The sequence below is a fragment of the Lissotriton vulgaris genome, chromosome 7 (assembly GCF_964263255.1).
Source record: "Lissotriton vulgaris chromosome 7, aLisVul1.2, whole genome shotgun sequence".
In the NCBI taxonomy this organism is placed as follows: domain Eukaryota; kingdom Metazoa; phylum Chordata; class Amphibia; order Caudata; family Salamandridae; genus Lissotriton; species Lissotriton vulgaris.
The window spans coordinates 591767781-591792088 of record NC_141695.1 but is presented as its reverse complement, the minus strand read 5'-3'; the positions used below and the strand labels follow the sequence as shown (position 1 = coordinate 591792088).

Sequence of the window (24308 nt, the reverse complement as noted above, 5' to 3'; positions counted from 1 at the left end):
CCTTTGAGGCAAAACCGCAGACAATAACAGTTACAAACTCATTGCAACCCTGCATAACAACAATATCAAAGACGCACAAGTAAATTAGACTTATGGGACCGTATAGCGCACAACGGAAGAAGGGATCTGATTTCCATTACTAAGGTTTCGATGAAGGCCTAGACTCATTAGGGCAACGAAGACCAAAACATGTTGACCACTCACGTGTGATGCCAAGGACAGTTAGCATGTCCGAACAACATCACCACTTCACTTTTTAATCTTACCCCTAAACCCTTCACACATATTAAATTTCATATTTAAGGTATAGGAGGTAGTTTTATATTTCACTGCAAAGATCCCACCAGTTTCCTCTCCCAGACGAAGGCGGCCCTCACCTGGGGAAGAGAGTAACTAGGTGCGAAACCCAATGATGCCACCCAATAAGATACCATAGTGGTGATCACTTACACCACCAGTGGCAATTACCAGTTGAGGTTTTTAGGCCAATAGTCAAAGGACCCAGGCTCCAGACACTAGTGCAGTTCACTCTCCTTTGATTGACAATGATACAAATATGAAAGCTGAGTGATCTCTCCCTATGCGTCCATCACCCACTTCTTGTTTTTTGGGATACTCTATCTGGCCACAGATCTGTCACCTTGTGGATATTCCCCATGCATCAGACTTGATCCGGAACTTTATAGCATTACTCCTGTGCACCAGTAGGTGGTGTTGTTCTGTTCCATGCCAACATCATTCTGCTCTGGAAGTGATGTGTGTACCCACATCTAAGCACCACACATGAGTGATGACTGTAGTTTCATTGTTAGGCTTTCCGTGCTCTCAGATATAGAGCTAATCAGAAGATAAGCAAAACCAGTCACAAAATCATTACATTGGGAACTTCTTAAATGGAAAAAGTGTCCACTTTATAGAACGGTGAGGTGGGAAGGTTGGTAAATAATCTGCAGTGAGATGGAGTATCCACTAGAAAGAAAATTACCAAAAGTAAGTAACTTGTTCTTCTGATGGATACTTCTAAATGCAAATTCCTCACATTGTGATTAGATACCATGGCAGTAAACATCAAGTGCTGGGTCTGTAAAGCAGCTCTGACAATAAAGTAACGTAGGACCGAGTGGGCAAAAAACCCTTCTTGACAGAAGTGACTTTTGAGGCAGTAGTACCTTGGAAATTTATGAACCGACCCCCACATAGAAAACTGCCAAATGTCCAGCACAGGTATACACGGACTAACGCATCACTGCAGTCTTAGCTCTGGTTCAATGGGCCTGTAAGCCTTCTGGAGGCTGCCTCCTTACCAGTGCATAGCAGATTTTGATGCAGAGAACAATCCATTAGGAATTTGGTCTATTTTTGCCTTGCCCTTCTTTCCACAGAGAGACCTACAAAGAGCTAATTGTACATTCAGTATACTTTGTTGCGATTATAAAAGCTTAGTACCCTCTTCATGTCCAAACAATAAAGCCTCTCCTCCTCCTGTGAGGGATGTGGTTAGGTAAACAATGCAGAAGAGTAATAGCCAGCCCAATATGAAATGGAGTGACCACTTTCGGTAGAAAGGAAGTGCATGTCCTCAACACCAACTTATCTGGAAAGAATGCAGTATAATGTGGTTCGCAAGAAAGAGCTTGCAACACGCTAAGATGCCTAGCCAATGCTATGGTGAGGAGAAAGAAAGGTTTCAACGTCAAGAGTCAACTGTGCAGTAGATCAAAAAGGTTGCACATCGAAAAAATGAGAACTAAGTTCACTTACCTCTCTGGCATCACTAAGGGTTTTGGCGGGTGCAAATGTAGCAAACCTTTCAAAATTACAACAAGTAATTTGAAAAAAGAAGCGAATAGAGCAACCACAAAATGCAGAAAGAGCCGACAGTCTGTAACAAAGCCCAAAGCAAGTTCTTCCTGGGCCAGGACCAAAACAAAAAACAAAACTTGGCTTGCAGGGGAGCAATGTGTCTTGTGCTGCACCGAGTTCAAGCCACCCAGCCACAAATGTATCCCAATGACTTGCACACACTGATCTTGTGGAGGGACACCATGCTCCACGATTACGTCAATGTCCTCAGGAGGGAGGTTGAAGGAGGTCAACTGCTGCTGCTCAATCTCCCAGCATTGACATGTACATTGTGCAGACAGTCTTCCTCTAATGGTGGTCTGGAAGGATTTCAATGCCAAGGGAATCACCCTCAACTCCAGCAAATTGATGGAGTACAGTCTCCACTGGAGACCAAAGGTCTCAGTCTCCAACTCTCCCAGATGGCCTCTGCAATCCACTAGTGATGTAACTGTGTCCCTTGTCATTTTTGGGTGGGGTAAAGAGGGTCTGCCACTGACCCAGGCATTGTCCAGTAGACACCACACCAGAGGTTTTGCAGTCTCCTCTAAAATCTGGCTACAATCTGAAAGATTCCCCTGATGCTATCCCTTCTCGGATTTGAGGTCTCACTACTGAGCCTGCATGTGCCACCTGGTATGTTTGCGGTACTGTTCCCATGAGGCACAGGGTCAGACTGATTTGCATATGGCCATGTCTGAACTGAGGTGGCAGAGTGGGCTAAAGAACGGTGATGGATAAAACCCAGATCTGTTGACTGGGTGTGAGTGTTTGATTGGTTCAGATGTTCTGTTCATCACCACCCCCTTTTGTACCGCTTTGGTCGCCATAAGTTGGCAGGGTATGCTCAGACATGAGTCCCTTGCTCACTTTGCCACTGGATTCAAGCAAGCCTGGCTGAAGACGGCTGTAATGCCAGAAACCGGTCCTAGGAAGCTTGTTTCCGGTCCAGGGAAGGCATGGCTTGGCAGTTCGGGCTGGACTGTTCCCATGAGGCACAGGGTCAGACTGATTTTCATATGGCCATGTCTGAACTGGGGTGGCAGAGTGGGCTAAAGAACGGTGACGGATTAAACCTAGATCTGTTAACTGGTTGTGAGTGTTTGATTGGCTCAGATGCTCCGTCCATCACCACCCCCTTTGGTACCACCTGGTATGTTTGGTCAGCAGGAGGCCCAACCATCCCCGGAGCTTCAGGGTCATCGGCACGGAGATCCAGGACCAAAACCGAAACATCGGGATCATAGCCTCGATGTCCTAGACTCTCCACTGTGCAGGACTGGCATAAAACTGTATCATATCCACAATAGCTCTGATAAATGGGAGTGTCTAAGAAGACGTCAGTGTGACTTTGGCACATAGATGCCATAGACTGCATGGGACGAGCCTGCCTTCACTAGCCAGTCGTTGAGGCAGAGGAACACTAGTACCTTAACCTCTGTTGCATCACAGCCATCCTGATAGTTTGAGTAAGTGACACCCAAATGTTACCTAGGACAGTCAATAAAACGTGTGCCACTGTGCCACAAAAGGCATTGTAGTAGCAACCTAGAGGACAGCTGGCATTCATTGACCTCAGAGCGAGTTTTGTAGAGGAGAAAATGTGCTTGTCAAATGTCTCTCTAGGTTTTGATTTGCAATTAGGTGGAGTGCTGGCGAAGGCAATGGAATTGGCTATACTGGTGGACACCAGTATCACTGAACTATATGCCATTGGATGTTGTGTGCCTCCAGTAAAGGATGATGGTGACGAGCAACCAGCCTATCAACATGTGGACCCTAACATGGTTTTGTCCAAAGCCTAAATTAAATGGCAATAAATGCTCTTTAGGGGCATGACAGAAAACATCAGCTTTTACCTCCACAGGGAGGAGCTGTAGGTCTAAGGATTGGGCCGCCATTTGCATTGGGGTTGCAAAGAAGGCACTTTCCTCCATATGAGAACCCGGAGGAGAGACAAGACTCATCTGTGGAGAAGTATCCAGACCATTGGCATCTTGCAGTTCTTCGTACCAATTTTTCTCATCATATTGTGGGATATTATCCTTCCATTTATCATCATTTTCATTGTCTGAGTCAATGCTGAAAAGACTTTGTAAAGTTTGGATCTTACCGTGTGCAAAGTGTCAGAATCAAATGGGTTGCCTCCTAGCTGTCTTGGTCGATTCTGCTCAGAGTTGCACAGCAAAAATGGCTGAAAATCCTCCTCTGGTGTTGATGCACAGGACACCAGTTCAGTGGGTGGCCCCAGAACCAAAGCTGGCATCGGAACAGTGCTGAACCCAATGCAGGTTCAAGGGGCACAGACAGTGCTGAGGGTCGACCCGCCAGCAGATGTTTAACTGGAAGCCCCTACGGATCCTTGGGGCCCAAAGGTGCTTCTAGGGAACGTTGTAAGTGCCAAAAATATACATCATGGTCTTTGTGAAGTCGGGTTGCACTGGGAGTTGAATTGTAACTGGCTTCGACTGAGATTGGGAGCGAAACTGGGAGTCATGGTGATGCCCTCTCTGGAGACAGAAAAAGTAGCTTCCTGCTTCAACTTCTTATAGATTTTCTTGGATTCATGCAAAGACTTCTACTGCGAAAATGATCTGCCACCAGAATGACTTTGGGAGGAGGAATGTGACATTCCTCTCGACTTTGGTCATTCGCAGCATGGAGTCTTCTTATGTGTGGCAATGCAAATTTTGGCCTCTAGGTCCTGTATGGCCTTTGGCTTCATCTGGGCACAGTCGTCACAGGCCCTTGAGTCGTGCTCTGACCCCAGGCCCCAAAGACACATTTCCTCAGGGCCCATCACAGATATCCATTTGAGACAGTCCCTACACAATTTTAAAGTTCAAAGCCTAAAGAAATACCGAAATCTGCCAGTTATGGATATGAAATCTTCAGTCATTGCTGCAGATTCAGCTGGGCAAAGCCTGCGACCATGCCCAGAAACTCCAGGTGTATATTTTTACAATATGTGTTTTTTTCTAACTCCAGGGATGTAGCCTGGGTTTAATGTGCTCCCACAAAGCCTCACATTTTAGCAGGGTCCTTGAACTTTGGCTCTGATTTGCAGATGTCACAACAGCTGTCTGAGCAAAATATATCCAGCTTCTGGCAACCGAATGGGCAAACCCAGCCTCCAAAAAACGTATATACTTGCTGGCCCCTGCTTTTTAGTGTACCGTATTTTCTGGTGTATAAGACGACTGTGCGTATAAGACGACCCCCTACTTTTCCTTTTAAAATATAGGGTTTGGGCTATATTCGCTTGCTTGTAAAATGACCCCGGCGTATAAGACGACCCCCAACTTTTGAAAAGATTTTCAAGGGTTAAAAAGTCGTCTTATACGCCAGAAAATACTTTTCCCCAGAGCATAACAATTAGAGGATTCATGCCAAAGCAAAGGAGACTGCCTAAACATAAACTCTGTCTGAAAGCCTGGTTTGCGATGGTTCTCGCCACTGTTTTTGGTTCTTTAGCTTTTCAACAATTCTCTATAGGAATCTGAACGGTGAAAGTACTGCTGTGACAAGCTGTGATCCGGTCAAATGAAATTATGCAATTCTGTGGCGGTGGAGTTTTCTACATAACTATAAGCAAATATATATTTTGAAACCTAATCTACCATCAACTGCATTATTGGCAGATTCTACCCAAAAATATTTCTTAAAATTCAAACAGTTCAAAAGTTACTAAACAAATTGCTGCACTTAGTTCCGTGCAGTGGCAGAACGACTGCCAAGGTTAACTGGTCATCTTTCAATTGCTGATTGCTGTATTTAGTAGTTTAACTGGTACCAGGCCCGGACTGGCCGTTGCGGGCACTGGGCAATCCCCCCGTGGGCCGCATGGGTGGGGGCCGGTTTGGGGCTCTTGGGGGCCGTTTTTGTTACAGGGCCGTTTTTGCAGCTTAGCTGCTAATATGGCCCTGTAACAAAATCGGCCGAAAACTGGCCGCGGCTAAGAGCGAGGTCGCACCCCCAACAACCCCTCCCCCCCGCCCCGGGAGGGGGGGCCGGCCGAGCACTTTGCCAGGGCCGGTTTTGGTTCCCAGTCCGGCCCTGACTGGTAGTAAAAAAGGATCAAACATTTGCGCATGGTATAAATAGTAGCTAAAATCCCAAAATAACAATATGATACTGTAAACAAGTACATCACACTGTGCTGCCTAATTTTCTACTTCTTGCCACAATTTTCTCAACTCACAATATAATTTGTGCCTCAATTGCCGCATAATTCCAGTGTTTCTGACTATGCCTGCTCTGAGTGCTGGTCTCTATCTCTGCGCCTGTCTCGCTCAGTGCTTCTCTCTTAAATACTTAGATGGAAGCTGCATAGATTAAGGCTGGGCTGAAGGAGGCACTCTTTTTAGATCCACTCCAATACATAGACAATGGAGTGAGTTCATCGTAGGCAACACGTGCAACCCTTGAGGCAGGAGAAGATTGCGGATGCCTGGCAGGTACCCAAAAGTGGGACGCTTGGCAAGCCTGTGAAATAGGCCTTGGAAGCGCAAATTGAAGCCGAAAAAGAAAATGACTGTTGTCTAGTGTCAAAGTTATCATGCCGAGGGGGATACCAAAAGACCTCAGAGTAAGAACCCTTTTACGAGTTGTCTCACATCAAAGAGGTATAACTCTTGCAGTGATCTTTAAATCGAGATTCCTTTCACAAATTTGGTCAAATCCCGTCTGACTCTCCCAGTTGCCGAACGGAGGATCCCACAATCCTTTGGGTCCAGTCATCACATGTGGTAAAGTCAATAGAAAGGGGCTGAAGCCCTACATAGTCGATCCACACATATCTTCTTGAGGAGCATGAGATGTCGACCAAAACACGCATCCAAGTCTATGTGTCTGAGCAGCATCACCAACACTGGTGACAATTTTAGGTTTCCTGAGCAGCTTAAGGCAAAATAAAGTATTGGGGTACACCAGCATCCCTTGGGTTTGAGCACTTCAGCGTGATCCTGGGTGAAAGTCTTTAAACCACCATTGAATAGTGCTTGGTGTTAGGGCACACCGTGTGTTGTTTCCAGTTAGGCACTTGCAAAGGAAGATATCCTTCAACTTTAAAGCACTTTCAGTTCTCTTGAATCTTTCCCAGAAGAAATGAGAATTGTATGAAAAAAGGTTTCATCTACGTTTGATTTTAAGAGGCCTGGGGAACCCCTTTGTTATGTTATGTTATTTGGGTTCTTCTATAGCGCAACGGCTACTCCAGTAGGAGTGTCCCGGCACTTTAGCGAAGAGGTCCTTTAGGAAGAGGAAACATAACTGCAGAATAAGAGGAACAGCGAAGTTAACTGGTAAACAGCCAGGTTTTTAATGCCTTTCTGAAAGACATTAGACTAGGGGCCTGTCTGAGAGAAATGGGAAGCTCATTCTAGGCGCGCGGGGCCAGGTAATGAAAAGAGCGCCCCCCTTGTCTGGTTCGCTTGATGGACGGAACAACCATTTTAGACAAGGAGGCAGATCGCAAAGTTCTGCTCGGCTTGTAAAGAGCAAGGCGCTTCCTAATGTACCTAGGGCCTGAGTCATGAAGGGCCTTGTAGGTCAGCGTCAGGCTTTTAAAGAGAGCCCTCTTGGCTATAGGAAGCCAGTGCAGTTCCTTCAACAAGTCAGAAGCACTAGCTCGTCTAGGGAGTCCATAAATAGCCCTGGCAGCTGAATTTTGGACTACTTGAAGTCTCCTCACGAGATATTTAGGGAGTCCTAGATAGAGGGCATTTGCATAGTCCAAGCGCGACCCGACAAGTGCTTGGACAATGACACTTCGATGGTTCATAGAAATCAAGGGGAGGAATTTCCTGAGCATCCGCAGGATCCCGAAACATTTCCCCGAAAGACAGGATATTTGAGGCCCAAAGGTTAACTCATTGTCAACAATGATACCTAGATTTTTAGCCTTGGTACTTGCATTAACCGGTGGAAACAGGTCTTGTGGCCACCAACTTTTCCAGTTTGGTTCAGAGACACATCCAAAAAAAAGCAGCTCCGATTTATCGGAGTTGCATTTTAAGCCGTGTCTTTTGAACCAATCAAAGACTGCTTCTAGGCAGCCTCTAATGCGGATCCCATCGAACACCTCATTCTTGTTGTGTGTGAACAAGAGCTGGGAGTCGTCAGCGTAAGACACGATCTGAGCGCCGAACGACTCCGCAACCTCTGCAAGGGGGGCCAGAAAGATGTTAAAGAGCAGGGGGCTAAGAATAGACCCCTGAGGGACCCCCACTTCCAGAGTTGCCATAGCTGCGGAGTGAGGTGGCGCCCAGATCGTTTGTCGACGGCTAGCTAGAAATGATTTGAGCCAGTTCCACACCGTCCCCCGGAGACCACAATCCCAGAGTCGAGTTAGGAGGGTATCATGGGGAACGGTGTCGAACGCCGCCGACAGGTCCAACATGACCAACATGGCCTTTCCTCCAGTATCCAAGACCTCTCTGATGGCAGTGGTGACTTCAAGTAGCGCGGTCTCTGTGCTGTAATTCGCACGAAACCCAGATTGAGTGGTGTGCAACAGATTGTTATTCTCGATGAAGTCAGAGATAGATCTGTGCACATGTCTTTCCGCCACCTTTGCCAGAGCGGGGAGGAGAGAAATAGGCCTGTAGTTGGCATGTATGATGGGATCCAAAGCTGGTTTTTTTTATGAGTGGAAGGATTAGAGCACTCTTCCAAGCCTGGGGGACTACGCCAGAAGACAGTGAAGAATTAAGAATGGAATTGATGGGGCCATTTAGCACAGGGGCTATTTTGTTAAGGCAAGAGACCGGGCAAGGATCTAGAGGAGAGCCCGACTTCAAGCTTGTCAGATGGTCTAATGAGGCAGCAAGGGTCAGCTGCGGGAATTCCCAGAGGGTGGGTTGTGAAGAGGAGAGGGCACCAAGAGCAGCATCCTGAGGCTGTTTTGAGTAAATAGCAAGAGAGGCTTGAATAGATGTTGTTTTATCTACAAAATAGTGTGCCAGTTCAGTCAGCCAGGGTTCTGAGTGAGACTGAGCAGAGATGCCTAGGGACGGAGAAGTAAAATCCTTGACAATTTTAAAGAGTTCCTTACAGGAGTTTACAGATTCGTCTATCCGACGTTCAAGATAGGATTTTTTTCCACTCCAAATCATCTTGTGGTAGGATCTAGTTAAGTTTTTAAATTTTTCTTTCTCCAGAGGATTGTAGTCTTTCCTCCAGGCTCTTTCTGCTCTCTTGCAGTTTTGACGGGCTTCTCTAAGCTGAGATGTGAACCAAGGAGCAGAAGGACGTTTGTTTCCGGGTTTAGCGGCTTTCTCAGGCACGAGATCCGCCAGTATAGCCGTGAGCCAGTCAGTGTAATGAGCTAGATCGATTTCCACATTACCTGACAAGGTGCAGGGTGAACATGACATGGCCTGTAGTAGCATCTCATTAGAGAGCAGATGAAAAGGCCTGGAAAGTCGTTTAGCAGAGGTAGTGGGATTTGGTCTAGGGGGAGGGGTACTTAATAGGAAAAAGGAGATTAAGTAATGATCCGACCATAATACTGGCTGAGGAGCAAGTACATTAATAGGGACGGTGGAAAAAACTTGGTCCAGAGTATGGCCCTTATTATGCGTGGGATCATGAATGAAAGGTGTAAGTTCTAATGCTGTTGTGACCTCCATGAGTTTCATTGTGTCAGGATTTGTGGCCTCATCCATGTGTATGTTTAGGTCGCCTAAAAGTAAACAATGTTCTGATTTAAGACATGGGACAGAAAGTGCTACCTGTAATTCATCCAGGAAAGAACCTAAGGGACAGGGAGTTCTATATACGAGAATGCCGGTACATGCCTGGTGGGGAGACAAATGAAGTGTGAAGCCGAGCGCCTCGGTGTCCTGAATATTGTCTATCGGGAAGGTAGTGCAGTGCAGCTGGTTGTTAACTATGATAGCCACACCACCCCCGCGCCCAGATGTTCTGTCCCTCCTGATGATGGAATAGTTAGGTGGGATGGCGTTGACTAAGTCAGGGGCCGAGGTATCACTAAGCCAAGTCTCTGTGAGAAAGAGGCAGGATATATTAGAGTTATCGAGCAAATTCCAAATATCTAGCGCATGACAGCCTAGGGAACGTGTGTTAAGGAGTAGGCAGGTGGTAGTGATAGGTTGATGGATCAAAATCGGCTTGTTGTGTATAGGAAAGCGCCATCCGCACTCCGTGCAACCTTTCCTACGGGCACGGCAACCAGGAAAGACAGAGTGGCAGCGACCTACCGGAGGACGAATATTTAAAAGGGTCTCTGAGGAGTAAGAGAAACACATAGCTAAAGCCGAAAAGAGTAAGGCACCAACCAAAGGTAAATGCCAGCCAGCCGTCCTGCCCCGTCTGCTGCCGGAACGCTGACGGGCGCAGACGGGCTGACTCTGGCGTGACTCCGGCGCTGAGGAGGCGTGTCCGCAAACGCGACCGCTAGCGCGGAGAACGACCGTTTCCTTAAGTACAGGAGACTGGAGCGCTCTCACCACTCTCGCCCCCTCACCCAATATGGCCGCCGTAGAATCTGTTTGCTCTGCACCTCGATCTTCAGCCCTAAAGTCGGCTGGGATCGTCAAAACAAGGCGAAAATTGTGCCAAGTGGGTGCCAGGTGTGCTGAGTGCAAGCAGTGTGAAAATTCAAGAATTTAGAAGTAAAATTCGGCGATTTTTAAAAGTACAAAAACGTTGCACGCAGTAGCTCTAAATTGCTCCTAGCGTGTTCTGATGACAAACAAAGTGTTGGCAAGGCTCTACAGTCACGCGCCTGCCTCCTAGGGGCTCCTTAAGTACAGGAGACTGGAGCGCTCTCACCACTCTCGCCCCCTCACCCAATATGGCCGCCGTAGAATCTGTTCACCAAATTATATGATGCGAGTGGTCCCCGAAAAAAGGAACACCTAAACAAAATAAGTGCACATAAGGGTGAGTCAAAACCCCAGCACTTAGAATAACACCAATGGGAAATGATACACACAAGATCCATATTTATATAAGACAAAAAAAGATATTGTGTATCAAATAACAGAAGCCAGAAACAAATGTAGAAAAGTGCAAGTGTTGTCAGATGCACAGTGCCAAATGTTATCTTGTCCTTTTGAGCAGAGAGAAAGCACTAGATTTGGGGACACTGGTCTGTATGTTGAAGAGTGGTGCCTCAATTAACCCCGAAATTCAACCTTTTCCTAGTTCTGTTGTGAAAACCTGCTCCTCATATCTAGAACTTCACAATAGGAGTAAATCAAGTACAACTGCTTTGGTTCTTGGCAGTTTGTTGCTCCTGAGGTTTAGTGTATATAAATGCCACTCTAGTCTGAGAGGGTGGGAGTAAGTGTAATGCAGGAAAAGGGATAGAAAAGATGGAGCTGGACCTTTAACTTTAATGCTAGGTTTCTAATTTCATTAGGGATGTAAGTGGTTCATTTGAATGAAATGGGTGTCTTATAATAACCTAAGTATCATCAAGCAAAACGTTTATCGGCACTGTGAGCCCACCGATGCTCCAGCGAGGAACACAGACCACCTGACAAGTTGACCAACAGACACAAATGGAAATGAAGAATGAATCAATAGTTTGGGGGGAAATCAAGATTAGAATGCAAAACTGCAACATTCCATACAGCATTTGCTGTATGTCTGTCTGAGCTCAATATCACAAAATGTTCAGCTAAGATTAGTCGTGAAGTCACACAAGCAGGCAGTCTTCGCAAAGACGGAAGGACATGCAGCACCTGTTCTGCACAGTCATAAGCAATCCAGCACGCCTCAATCACTTGCTTTGCCCCCACAAGAGCCAACACTCACCTGAAGGCTATCACTGCATCCCTGGGAGGCCCATCATCAACATGGTAGAGGTGGGTCCGGAAATAGGCAGCGGAGAGGGGTGGAGACTCAAAGACGTCATCAGGCATGGAGAACATCTCATCTGGCATATCTACCTGTGATGAGAGTGAGAGGAGAAGGGACGATGGAAGAGGAGCACGGGATCACAATGGTGACAAGGAGAAGATCTGAGAAAAGGTGCAAAGAAATGGTGGCCAACACATACAAAAGCAGTAAATTGAACTCTATGTCATTGTGTTTGAGGGAAAGCAAACAACTATGAGTGGCAGTGCGTAAAAGCATGTGCAGGCTTCTATGCACTTCTCATCATGTAGGTCTGTTTCAGTGAATATGTACTTGTTGGATGTAGCACCCTCCCTCGTTAAGTGAACATGTCTGCCCCAAAAAGATATTCCTCTCGCATCAGCCAATCAGAGGTAATTACAAAATGTGCAAAGAAGAACCAGAGGTCACCAATCAATAGACGCGCGACCCAAGCACTATGATTTCCTTGCTTTCATTTACCCATAAGCGGTGCAGTACTAGTAATGGGTCATAGCTGCAAATGTTTAAAGCACCAAAGAGTGACCATGGAACCATGCTTGCCTTACTGAAGAACGAGGAGTCCAGGCTCTCAGGAGCATCAACAGTGTCCTCGTCAATAAAGCTGGGATAAATGAAGCTCCTCTTCTGCGTCATGCGCCTGGAATGTGGAGTCTCCAGCACCGGTCGACCCTGGTAGAGCAACACATTGAATACCATCAAGACCCAACCAACGATGTGCAGAATTCCCAGCTTACCTTCAAATCTCGGTGTTCATGAGGTTCCGGTAGAGCTGGAGGGAGGTAAAAGGATGAGTGAACCCCTTTTGCGAACAATTTCAGGAAATGACTGTGGCAAATGATACAATGTTTCTGGCAACGCTTCATTCGTGTGGAGCCTCTTACAGACAGGCCTCAAGGTCCAGATATCAACAAAACTTTAACACCTACTGTCAGGCTCAAGTATCACTGGCTAAGATTCACACCTCTCCTCTTAAAGGAATGACTTACCAAAATGGAACTCAAGAATCAAAATTGCCTGAAGAGTGCACTTTTGCCACATTTCTAGACGTGATTCCAATGGAGACAAATTTCAAGGAATGAATGGGCATACAGACAATTCTTCTCTCTCCTAGTAATTTATTTGGTCCAAAACATGTATGAAGGCTGTGACTGGGCAGAGAGAGGAGACCAATCTTTCACTGGGTGCCCCAGGTTCTGGGTGTGCAGTACTTGTTTCATCCTGACACTAAGATATTCATGATCCTGTAAGTTGACAAGGTTAGGGATGAGAACACACTGATCTGAGAGAAATGACTAGGGTAGACGAGGCACAGTAGCAAAGTGACATTTGGGCTTTTCGGATTAGCATGATCTAATCGGTTTGTTGGACATTAGATCCAGGTTTCATTTACCCCCCCCCCCCCCCCCCCCCCAGAAAAAAAACATGTTCAACAAGTAGAGGCAAAATCAATAGGTGTGTCCCTTTGAAGCTGGTGCAATTGTTTTTTTTTCATTTAACTGCAAGGAAATGGCTCTAAAAGAAAAACAAAAGAAATCATGTGGCTGTCTAAATATGGCAGTTATATGCTTGCAATAACAACTGTATTTGTTTTGTTTTATTAACCACTGCATATAATTAAAATTGCACAGAAGGGATGCTTTCCAGCAGGGAGCTGTACTCAGAAAAGGTATAGTAACCCTTTTACTTTTAATACAAAATATGATTCCTATGGGTGCAAAGAAAATGTACTATTGCCTTTGAATTCCTGTAACCTCAAAACATGATTTAAACACACAATGAGTAAAAAAAACAATAAATAAATAATTATGAAGAATGTAAAATATTGAGAAAGTAAAGCAGGGCCTCAACACTAGGTTGCACCCTTCAATGTCTATTAGCGGTCAAACATATTCCAAAGATGTCGTATGGTATCTGACGTTTAGCTTGGATCTGTGTTTTAGAGTGAACGGTCTAATCTCTGCTCACCATCACACAGAAAGCCACTAATAAGACATCATTGACAGACTACCACAGCAGTTCAAAACTCAACCCAGGCCCCCAGATACAGACTATCCTTAAAATACCCTCTTCCTGCAGTTCCAGTAAGGATGGGTGATCCTTTTGGCACAAGCATAAGCTAGGATGGGCTCCCAATCATCATCAACAACAATTCAACATACATATCAAATCTACAAAACACCAAACAAATCCCATCTCAATATCTAATCACAATCCAAAATCACTATAGTCCAATTTTCATTGTGGTTGGTGGCTCCACTGGGTTCTATTGTCTTATAAATGTGCAACGATCAACAGAGCATGTGCCTATGTAGCAGCATACATTTTAGAAGGAGAAACTCACCTTAATAATGGCGGCTGCTGCCCGGAAGCTCATGTGGGCCACAGACTCCCTCTTTCTTCGAGGCAGGCGGGAGTACCCAGACCGGGCACTGGTGAAAGATGTCAGAGACATGACTCCAGGTGTCACAGGTGGGAGGACAGAACGTGGCGTGGGAAGAACAGAATGAGGTGTCCGCGGGTGGTCAACTTCATCTAGGTGCCGAAAAGCACGACCTTTGGCCAAGGGATCCACAATCTAATGCAGGTAAATTACAAAAAAGAATATGAATACTAGGAAAGTGACCTTAGCAGAAGTAAGAGGCATGCTAGCATGTGGCAGTGGAAACATGATGCTAGGACTTGCAGAATCCGTGGCAGAAAAGTGAGCATTTCACAGAATATCAGTCATCGGTCTGAACAAGGGGCTAATGGCTGTGAACCCCTAGTGGTAATGGACTGCCCCTTCTCTCCCACAAAGTATTACCAGGAATACATCATAAACGCGCCAGCTGCACAGTTTGGCTGTGTCCTGCTAAACAGATGGTCATTGCATTCATTAGTAGAGGGCGTCACATGCTTATTATCCTCAACACAGTGAGGGAAGATTGAGAAGGACACAGTAGGCGAAGAGTAGAGTAGATGAACAGCTCATAATCGAATAAGCTGGTGATAAAGTCATCAACAGGGAACCCGATACCGATCAGAATGGATTTTGGACCCTGAAAGGGCTGAAGTGCAGTAAATGGTAGGGATGAGCTGGCTCTTGAAATGCCGTGTATCGGACCTCTGCGTAGGCGATGTCCAAACAAGTGTCTTTTGGATGGACCAATGGACGGAGGGAGCTCACATATACAACTCCCCGGAGCTGGAAAGTCAGATCGCGGATCTGGTTATCCAGAGATAGCTTGGCTAATGCTCTGCCGAGCAGCCAATTGGTTCTAATGCTTAACTAGTGAAGCCTGTTGGAAAGTTGATCAATCAATAGTGATTACCTCTTTGGAAATTAATCAATGCTTCTTATGACTGACTTTTGGATAGCTGATGGATCGGTAAAGGTACAAAAGTAACAGAGTACTTCTGAATCATGAAATTAATGAATGGGTTCATGGAATGGAAAACAAGGTGCTTTGTAATCACGAAGGCAGGTCTCCGCTTGCTGAATTAAGTGTGGGGAGTTAATCAAGTTCAATGTTATTGTCCTACCAGTGCGGCATACCCTGCATAGCACACGTTTTTAATTTATGCAAGGAGGGTGTAATCCCCCCACCTTTCCCCAACCCCCACTGAGCTCCAAAATGTTGTGGGACTGTCTCATGCTTCTCTACTCTTTTCTTTCCCTGGGTGCTGCATGGCCTCCAGCCTGCTCTTTGGGGCATTGCAAGGCTTTGAGGATCAGCTATGGGTCACCTACGCCCGCATACCCTCACAAGGGACTGCATATCCCTGCATGCATGAGGCTGAAGAGGTACTGCTCCCCTGCCTCCCCACCCCTTCTGTAGCTTCCCTTCGTTGTTCTATGCCAGTGCTGCTACTGTCCTGGAAGTATCTTTGATGCAGCCAAAAACTGACTGCAGTACAAACATCTGTAACAGAGTGTTTGTCCACTTTGTTACCTTACATAGTAAGGTACTGTAGAATGATAAAGTTAGCTCTTTTCTTAAAAAATGCCAAGGACCATCTGAGCTGGTGGCTTAGGAATATGCAAAGAGGCCTTGCATTTGGAAACTAGAGGATGGATGGGCAGCATGGTAAAGAGAATTTACAAAAGGAGGTAACTGATTTGCTCAGAATAATAAAGAACGGTTCTGTTGTAGAGTTGTAGAACATTGATATACATGTAAAGGGAGTGTGCACTGCATCTTTCAATTATTAGCCTTTTCATATAAAAATTCCAGAGGGGGCATTTGGAATGATGTAAGAGGTTTGCTTTGTGGATAATTCAGTGGTTTGGAATGATGAAAGGCAGGAAAGGGACCAAGTTAGGGCGCAGGAATCACAGAAATTTTGATTTATTAAGCAACGATGTCGCTTCTGAAGCTTCCATGTGGCATGCGCTTCGCTGGCTTGGAATGATGAATAAAGGTCTTACCTTTGGCAACTTGCAGGGGGCAGGTGACTCGGTTGGTTGGAAGGATGGAGTATCCTGGCTGGGCAGCTCAACGTCCCGCTGATATTGAGTCTTGAGTTTCCCATATCTCTGGCTGCAATGCTGCAAGCTCTTTCGTTGCCACTGCTGGCGCTTCCCTTCCCAGTCGCCACTGACACCAAACCACTGGGCGGTCCCCCTGAGGAAGAAAGGACAGGGTGTATTGTTAAATCCATGCCTCACCAGGCTGGAATCGATCAGTGAGGTAGGACACATACCCAGGGCACTGGTGGCAGGCAAGACAACCTACAGAAATACCCACCAAAGTAAACAAAGGTTCCACTGGGACTCCAGGGGACTCTTAGTGCTTAGAGTTGCATCTAACCCCACCGGAGACGGCAGACCACATGCTGTTTGCCATACAAAGCCTTGCGACAGAGTTCATGTTAACAAAAAGAGACATGTTACATACAGGGTTCACGAGGCAAAAAGATGCAATTACACATAAAAAACAAACATGATCCCACGCTGCGGATAATTACTGATATAGTTGCCCAGAAATAAATAATGACCATAACATTCTTTAATGTATGAAAGGAGATCCTGTTAATTTCATCTTACTTTGTAATGGTACCCACATTTTGGTTTGGTTTTCATATTAGACGTAGACATATTCTCGACTTTCTACGTAGAAGGGAATTTAAAGGATTTGGTGACTGGAGCAAACAGCGCTCTCAAAACTTTGTTATATGAGACCCTTCCTCACTCTACATCATTTCAGACAAAAGCTTGGAAATGGCCCAATTTCATAAATAAAGTTTGTTCAGCAGGATAAATGAATTGAGTGAGACTCCTGTAGATAATGTTTAACTGTAAGTTTTACATAACATGAAAGAATGTTGATGTTAGATGTGTAGGATATCGAAGCACATAGCATAAATACCTATGGAAAACAGACAATATTTGCTTACATGAGTAAAAATACACTCGTTAAAGGACTAGTTTGCACATGTATACTAAACATTGTGTTTTCTGCAGTCATCACACAGATGGTACATGGGTAATTAATGAAATCCCTTAACTGTGGTCTAAGGTGGTGTTTTAATGTTATCCAATACCTTATTAAGAGTATATTTTTACTTTGGTAGTTGAGCTCACTTAAAGTCTTGATCACTTTTCCAAATTGTTGATTCCATTTGGTTCATGAACTAAAATTGCCTTTTCTCACAGATCAGAGCAGCATCTGACTTCTTTAGAACTTTTTTGGAGCGGTATCTAAAAGATCATGAGCAATTCAGCCTTGTATTCAAAAGGATTTATGCATGAGCTGCCTCCCAGGAATGCACAATGCATTTCTTGATTCTGCTGTTCATTAAGGTTATGCCTTGCAATAACCACAGTCCTCAAGTTTAACTACCCAACCCTGGGCTCTACACCGCAAAAGACGGCCTCTTTTGATTTCATGTTATGAACTGCAAGCCTTTACTTATTTATCACTCGTATATGGTGTGGATCCACTTAAGTGCTTCATATAAAAGCATAACACCAGCACATGCAATGGTTTGAGACGATACCAATCAGAAGAGTAAGAGAACAAACAAGCATTTACAATGCAATGGTCTCGGCATTATTAAAGGTAGAGCTATTGGCATTGCTCATGACATTTTTTTTCTTTTTTTTTTTTAAACATAAATAAATGGTATTGTCTTTTACAATGGCAATAGGTGAGCATTAGAGAGTAGTAGAGAGTATTCACAGAGCCACCCACACTCACAGAGCTACACACACACACACACACACACAGAGCCACCCACCCACACCCAGAGAGCCACCCACACACACAGAGCCACCCACACACACGCAGCCACCCACACACACACACAACCACCCACACAGAGAGCCACCCACACACATAGAGCCACCCACACAGAGAGCCGCCCAGACACAGCCACCCACACACAGCCACACACACACCCACCCACCCACACACACAGCCACCCACACACACATCCACCCACACAGAGCCACCCACCCACACACAGAGCCACCCACCCACACACAGAGCCACCCACCCACCCACAAACAGATCCACCCACCCACACACAGATCCACCCACCCACACACAGAGCCACCCACCCACACACAGAGCCACCCACCCACACACAGAGCCACCCACCCAAAAACAGAGCCACCCACACACACACAGCCACCCACACACAGCCACCCACACACACACACACAGCCACCCACACACACACACACAGCCACCCACACATACACAGAGCCACACACACACACTTAAACACCTCTAGCTAACACAAAGCCTTTCCACTTAGCATACATTTGCACGGACAGTGCACAGCCACAAACTGTCTCATCCTGCAGTAGATCAATGATACATGCCGCATCTGGAGCACCTTTCCATTCAACATGCAGGCACGCAGAATGCAACTGGGGAATTTCAAGTGCAGCAAAGCATTGTACTGTACAGTACTAACGTATCGTCCATGTTGAGTACTAAAACATACACATTCCAGCCATCATCTGGCTACTGTATGCTCCACCAGTGCCCCCTGCTGTAGAATTCAGAACACTGTCCCCAATGAATAGCGTGCACTGCACTAGAGACGAACCCATAGTCACAAGTGTTCACTATTCCGCACAAGCTTTCTTCTGTCAGGTGAGCCCTGACCCCTCTCCCCCCCCCCCCCCCCACCATACACACATACCCGTCGTGCAGGCACCAACAACAGCATGTCAGTGATGTGCGTGCAGAGCGTCAGAAGCAGTAAGAAAACCCTAGTGACAGGAGTGCACTGCATAAGAGACAACCTCCGTTACCAGTTCACAGCACCAGCACATCAGTGACAGGAGAGCACTGCAATATAAGCAGCACCCAGCTAGGAAAAAAATCAGTATCAATATGAGGAGAGTAACCCTTATACGTCAAGGGAACAGGGTAAAGTAAAGCTCAAACAAAGTAAAGGGAGTTCCCTTGAGTTTGCTGAATTTAGACTGGTCAGTCTATTGTCTAATAGGTGACCCACACACATTCAATCACTCCACAATATGTGTGTCTAAATTTAGGAAAGAAATCAGTCCTGCGCACCAAAATAAAAGTGGCCCACATTAGTGAACTAGAAAGCCCAAAAAAGTGCCCATGTTTACAAACTGGTGCAATTTTAAACTTGTGAAGGCATTATTTTTGCAATGTATGGATTTAAGCTTGCTGCAGGAAATGATTGTTTCCAGGGAGAGATCAACAGTAAAACCAGCCCAGCAGACATAAAACAGGCCCACGAACATCCAAAATATAAAACCTGCCCACACTCTTACTCTTAGACCAGCCTATCAGGCACTGCCTGCCTGCCCGATAGGTCTGTCGGACACTGTCTGTAATAGACACGGTTTATGCCCCGTAACTTCTGGGAAGTCAGGTCACAACCCTGCAGAAATTCTAATGTCTGCAAGGGTGATGAGAGCGCGGTAAATCCTATTCTAAAACTAAGCCTGTTTCTACGTGAGTTTTCCAAAGCTGCATTCTAATATTGCCGAGCAGTTTCTGATTACACTAGGGCAGTTTAATGACATTTATAGGAAATTATATCGAAGTTTAAAGGGCTATGCTCTCAATAGAGTTGATGAAAATCACTACTGTGGCTTAAAGAGTTGAAATAAAACGACATTTTGAAACCCGAGGAATAGAGAGGGAGAATAACGTGTGATTTATTATTAGAAAGAGGCCGGAATGCTTTCTTTGCCCATATCTAGAACCGATTACCGGTAAGCATCTTGCGCACATAAGTGCCAGAGGGATGTTCTGGGCCGACAAATGCCGGATGTACTTTTTTAATCAACGGGGAGGGGCTGTCTGCTCTGGACTCAGTTGGGGCGATGGCGAAGCGCTGCAAATACCGGCGCGTTTCCTTTCTGCGGAGGCAGCTACCCTGCTGACCGCGGTGGCACCGCCTCGCCTTCCGCGCGGGAAACCGTCTTATCTTTCCCAGCTGGTCTTTCATCCCCTTGAAGTGTAAATCCGCGCCCGGCGGACGGCCGACTAATGAACGCCGGGAGCGGGATCAGAGCCCGGTTACTGCTCGCCCCCGGAACCGGGCCCGAGAGGACGCGCGCCTCGGCGCTCCGGAGGGACGCGCAGAGACGCGGGCGTCTGAAGGAACGGGCGTCATCCCACCCAAGGCCTTGATGCAACGCGAGAATCGGCAGTAATTGATAAAATACATACTCGCATTTCCCAAATGGCCATCAAAAGAACATCTGAGCAACATGAAAGTGATTCGTAACACCATCTAAAAACTAGTACGTCACACTTTTTAGGGTTCGATTCCGAGCCAGGCGGGTAATTGGCGTGCATACGTACATGTAGCAGACTTCTGCAGGTACACAACAAATGACACCGTGTCTTTTTTCTACAGGCAATTACTTTTTCTAATGCAGAATACCCTTTACCTCATCAACTGGAAATCCTGCTTACTACAAAATAAGCGGGAGGGGGGCGGGAAACAGACGCTCTGAAATGCACACACGAGCGGGAGGGGGCGGGAAACACACACACGGACAGCAAAAATACACGGAGAGCGGGAGGGGGCGGGAAACAAACAGGGGGCGGGAAACACACACACGGACAGCGAAAATACACGGAGAGCGGGAGGGGGGCGGGAAACAGACAGGGGGAAGAAGGCACGGAGGGAAACAGCCACGATCTTACCTTCACTGCGAAGGATCGAAAATGGCGGACACAAGCTCCGAGATTTTTTCCGATTTGGGGGCGTGGTTTTGATGTTCTGAGTGACGGACAACGTCACTGTCTAAAGAACATCAAAAATTACGCCCCCAAATCCGAAAAGGACGGAGCTTGTTTGGAGTGACGCATCTCTCCTCCAATGGCTGGCCTCCGTTTAGGAAGCCAGCCAATGAAGGAGAGAGGGGGCACGGAGGCGGGACCTTCGCCGCTACTCAAACTCATTAAATCTCCGGCCTAAGACTGCGCAAGCGCAGCCTTTTAGGCCTTCGACCTAAAAACTCATCAGAGTGCAGGGGGGGAAAGAAGAAGAAGGGAGGCGACAAGGGACACTGCAGTACTAAAGGGGCAATTGCCCCAGTTGAACTTTATGGTACAGTTCTTACTTCCGGGGTGTCCTTTAGTGATGCTTACTTTGCCTGAGGTGTGTCTCTGATTTTACTTAGCAGTCACCTTGCCAGGGATACCATTGCTTCTTTCATTTGGAAGAGTCTCTTAGTGCCGCACATGCTTCCAGCAGTGGCCCATCCTCAACCTTCCTTTGTGCGAGAGGAAAGTGCTTTTCAATTAATTTTTGGAACCCTGGTCATGTCTGAAAAGAGACAGGTTTTTGGAGCAGTGTAGCTTTAATTCTTACCCTTTTTTGAGGTTCAGGGGAGCTGGTGAGGTTCTCTTTAAAGGTAATTCTCGGATTCTGTCTTTGGCACGGACCGTAATCGAGGTGCCATTCTACATCTAGAGGCATCTAATTTGCCACACTGTAAAGGAAGGAAGGCTGAGAACGGTCACTTTTAGACTCTCACAAAAAAAATAAGCACCAGCCTTGGTTGGGAGTTAGGTCATACTCTTGCCACCAGGTGTGCAAATTTAAAATTTCAACCCAGGTCATCAGTTTCTTCAGAGGGACTAAGAGAGCAGTCTTGTGGAATCGAGCAGGTGACTGTCCTCAAAATGTCCGCGTGACTCATGAAATACTTCACAGCCCTGCATCTCCTCGGTGGATGAAGGCCTGACTCTCAGGAGCTGTAACACATCCCCCTCTGCCAGTTCTTTGAGCATCATATTCTTGTGTGTGGCCAGAGTACATAAAGCAAGTGATCCAGCGAATGGTTACCTGCGGATGCTTTGGGACAGGGATCCCTGCCGGTGCAGCCCCGGTCGCTTCCCAGAAGCATGGCTTTCGTTCCTGCGACGCTCCTGCGGCTCCTGCAGGCTCACACTCTTTTGGTACACTGGTTTGTTCTGAGGCTGCAGAGGAAGAAAAAACATCAAAGTTAAATCACTCATTCTCACTGTTCTAGTCTAGATCCTAAAAGAGCTTGCACCTCACTGTGGTGGGGCAGCTTGTCCTGTTCGTACTGAAGGCAGGGCTTGGCTAACATGACCACTGCAGAAAGAGGACCTGGTGGCATTTTGGTGTTTGCTTTGTTGCCTTTGTCTCTGCAAAAGGGTCAGTGCAGAGACTCAGTACATGAGCCAGTGAGGATGCACCTTAGAGGAGCAGAAGATGCAGGAATAAAACACCAAGAGTAGGAAATGCACAAGCTTTATTTAAAGGCCAGCAGCATCATGGACCTATCTGGCTGATAAGTGCACCATCTTTGCTGAATGTGAGACTGGTGCAGAAAAATGTAAAACGGATAAAACAGGAGGTAGGCCAATTCAACAACATCCCAACACCCAGTAAGACCGCCCCAAGGCTCCTTTAATTCAAGAAAGAGCAGAACACACCTCCCCAAAGAAAAGTGTATATTGTCGATGGAGAAAATGCTCTTCCCTTTAGAAAATGGTGAACCCCTCGCCCAGTACATGTTCACCAACTTATCTTTGCCGCTGGTGATTTACAGTGCCCGATTGCCACCGGCTTGAGTTCATGCTTTATTAATACCCACGCACAAAGATCATTTTAGGCACAAAATGTAAGCTTGGCCTTTTCAAATAAGGTGATGGAAGGGTCAAACAGAATTATTTTTAAGTGAAATACAGGCTTTAGATAGTTTTGGGAAGGACTTGCTGCACAACAGCAGATGCCACTTCATCTGCATGGATTGTGGTTCTTGCAATTGTACATTTGTATTCTCTCTCCCCATTGCCCCAACCACCCGTGAACCCATGACTAGCTTGAGGGCCATCACACCTGTGTCAGCTCCATCATCTTGCGGGTTCTGGGCTCTTCACTTGGCGGAATGGTGATGGACAAATTGGGGGGCTTCCGGCTCTGCAGGCGACTGCTGCTCTGGTTGTTCAGCTCGTTATTGTCGGAGGTCGACATCTTGTAAAAGGTCTTGGTTGACCTAGAGGGAGGAAGGAATGAGATATGAAGCAGCAGCATCGCTTGGTGACAGTCCTACACCCTCACCCGATCCAAATGCATGTGTGACGATATCAAATGATGAATGTGAAACAGGAAAGTATTAAGAGTTAGGACCTAAGACGGAAGACAACTATCGCTCAGGTCAAGATATTACACACTCGCGTTTGATACAGCGGAGCCATCTCTCAGGTTACATAGATTTCACCGACTCTTGCTTCACTCAGCAGAGGGGTCATCAGTCAGAGACGAAACGGCTTAGGCCATGTACTCCAGCCATACAAACTCCCATGTTCCATAGCCCTTCCCGCCCTGTAACTCAGACAACAGAGGTATCCGCTCAGATTTCAGAATTGTTATGGGAGATTCACCCCACGGGATGTTGGCAGTGAAGCAATGTCTCCTCCTACACTTGTGTCATAACATTCTACATCTGCAGACTCCGCCTTCGTACAGCCGAGCTCCCCCAGCAGGACAGACCTTACAAAATCAGGGCGTCAAAGTAACCCCTCTGAAGAACCACGGGAGCAAATACATCAATGGATTTTAACAAAAAGTCAAAGTACTTCTGTGCATCTAGCTACACAACAGCTCCTCATCTACCAGGGCACCGAGTTGTTACCTTGTGTACCTCACACTTTTTGCTGCTCTATTCCTCGCTGCAATAGTTATAAGTGTTTACGGGATCAATACGCTGCTGCCACCTCTTAAGCGGAAAATGTGTTACAAGATGCCGATTACAAAAAAAAAATAAGAAAACCAGATAGGAATAGGCATTGAGATGCTAACTAATACTATTAGTTATACTGCTGAATTAAAGGAGGGTTGAGCCTTCGTTTCAAAGCCTATGAGCCAAGCTCTGCCGTGTGACCTTCAGCACAAGGAGGAAGTGAGACTCTTCTTAAGAAATGACCCATTGCTTTGCTTTCCCCTCAGTACTTCTTGGAACCAAATCAGACCTCATGTTGCAATAATTACCATCTGCCTCCCCCCCAAAAAACAAGGCTAACTTATCTCAGGGCCTGCCACACAGATTTTGGTGCCCTTAGCAAAATGCCCATATCCACTCTCACGATCCTGTTGCCAGCGCACGCAAACAAGCATTGCTATGGTATAAAGGC

At 46.3% G+C, this 24308-nt stretch overlaps 1 protein-coding gene across 2 annotated transcripts in view; it reads right to left on the bottom strand.

The window, feature by feature from the left end:
* Positions 1–24308, bottom strand: part of RHBDF2 (rhomboid 5 homolog 2) — a 354741-nt gene that overhangs the window by 55758 nt on the left and 274675 nt on the right. For both annotated transcript variants that reach the window (XM_086930686.1, XM_086930687.1), the window contains 6 exons: positions 23014–23170; positions 21991–22124; positions 16121–16316; positions 14054–14287; positions 12253–12381; positions 11629–11762 (listed from right to left, as the gene is read on the bottom strand). In XM_086930686.1, coding sequence (XP_086786812.1) covers positions 11629–11762; positions 12253–12381; positions 14054–14287; positions 16121–16316; positions 21991–22124; positions 23014–23148 — 962 coding nt within the window. In that variant the 5' untranslated portion in view covers positions 23149–23170. The remainder of the gene's footprint in view (positions 1–11628; positions 11763–12252; positions 12382–14053; positions 14288–16120; positions 16317–21990; positions 22125–23013; positions 23171–24308) is intronic.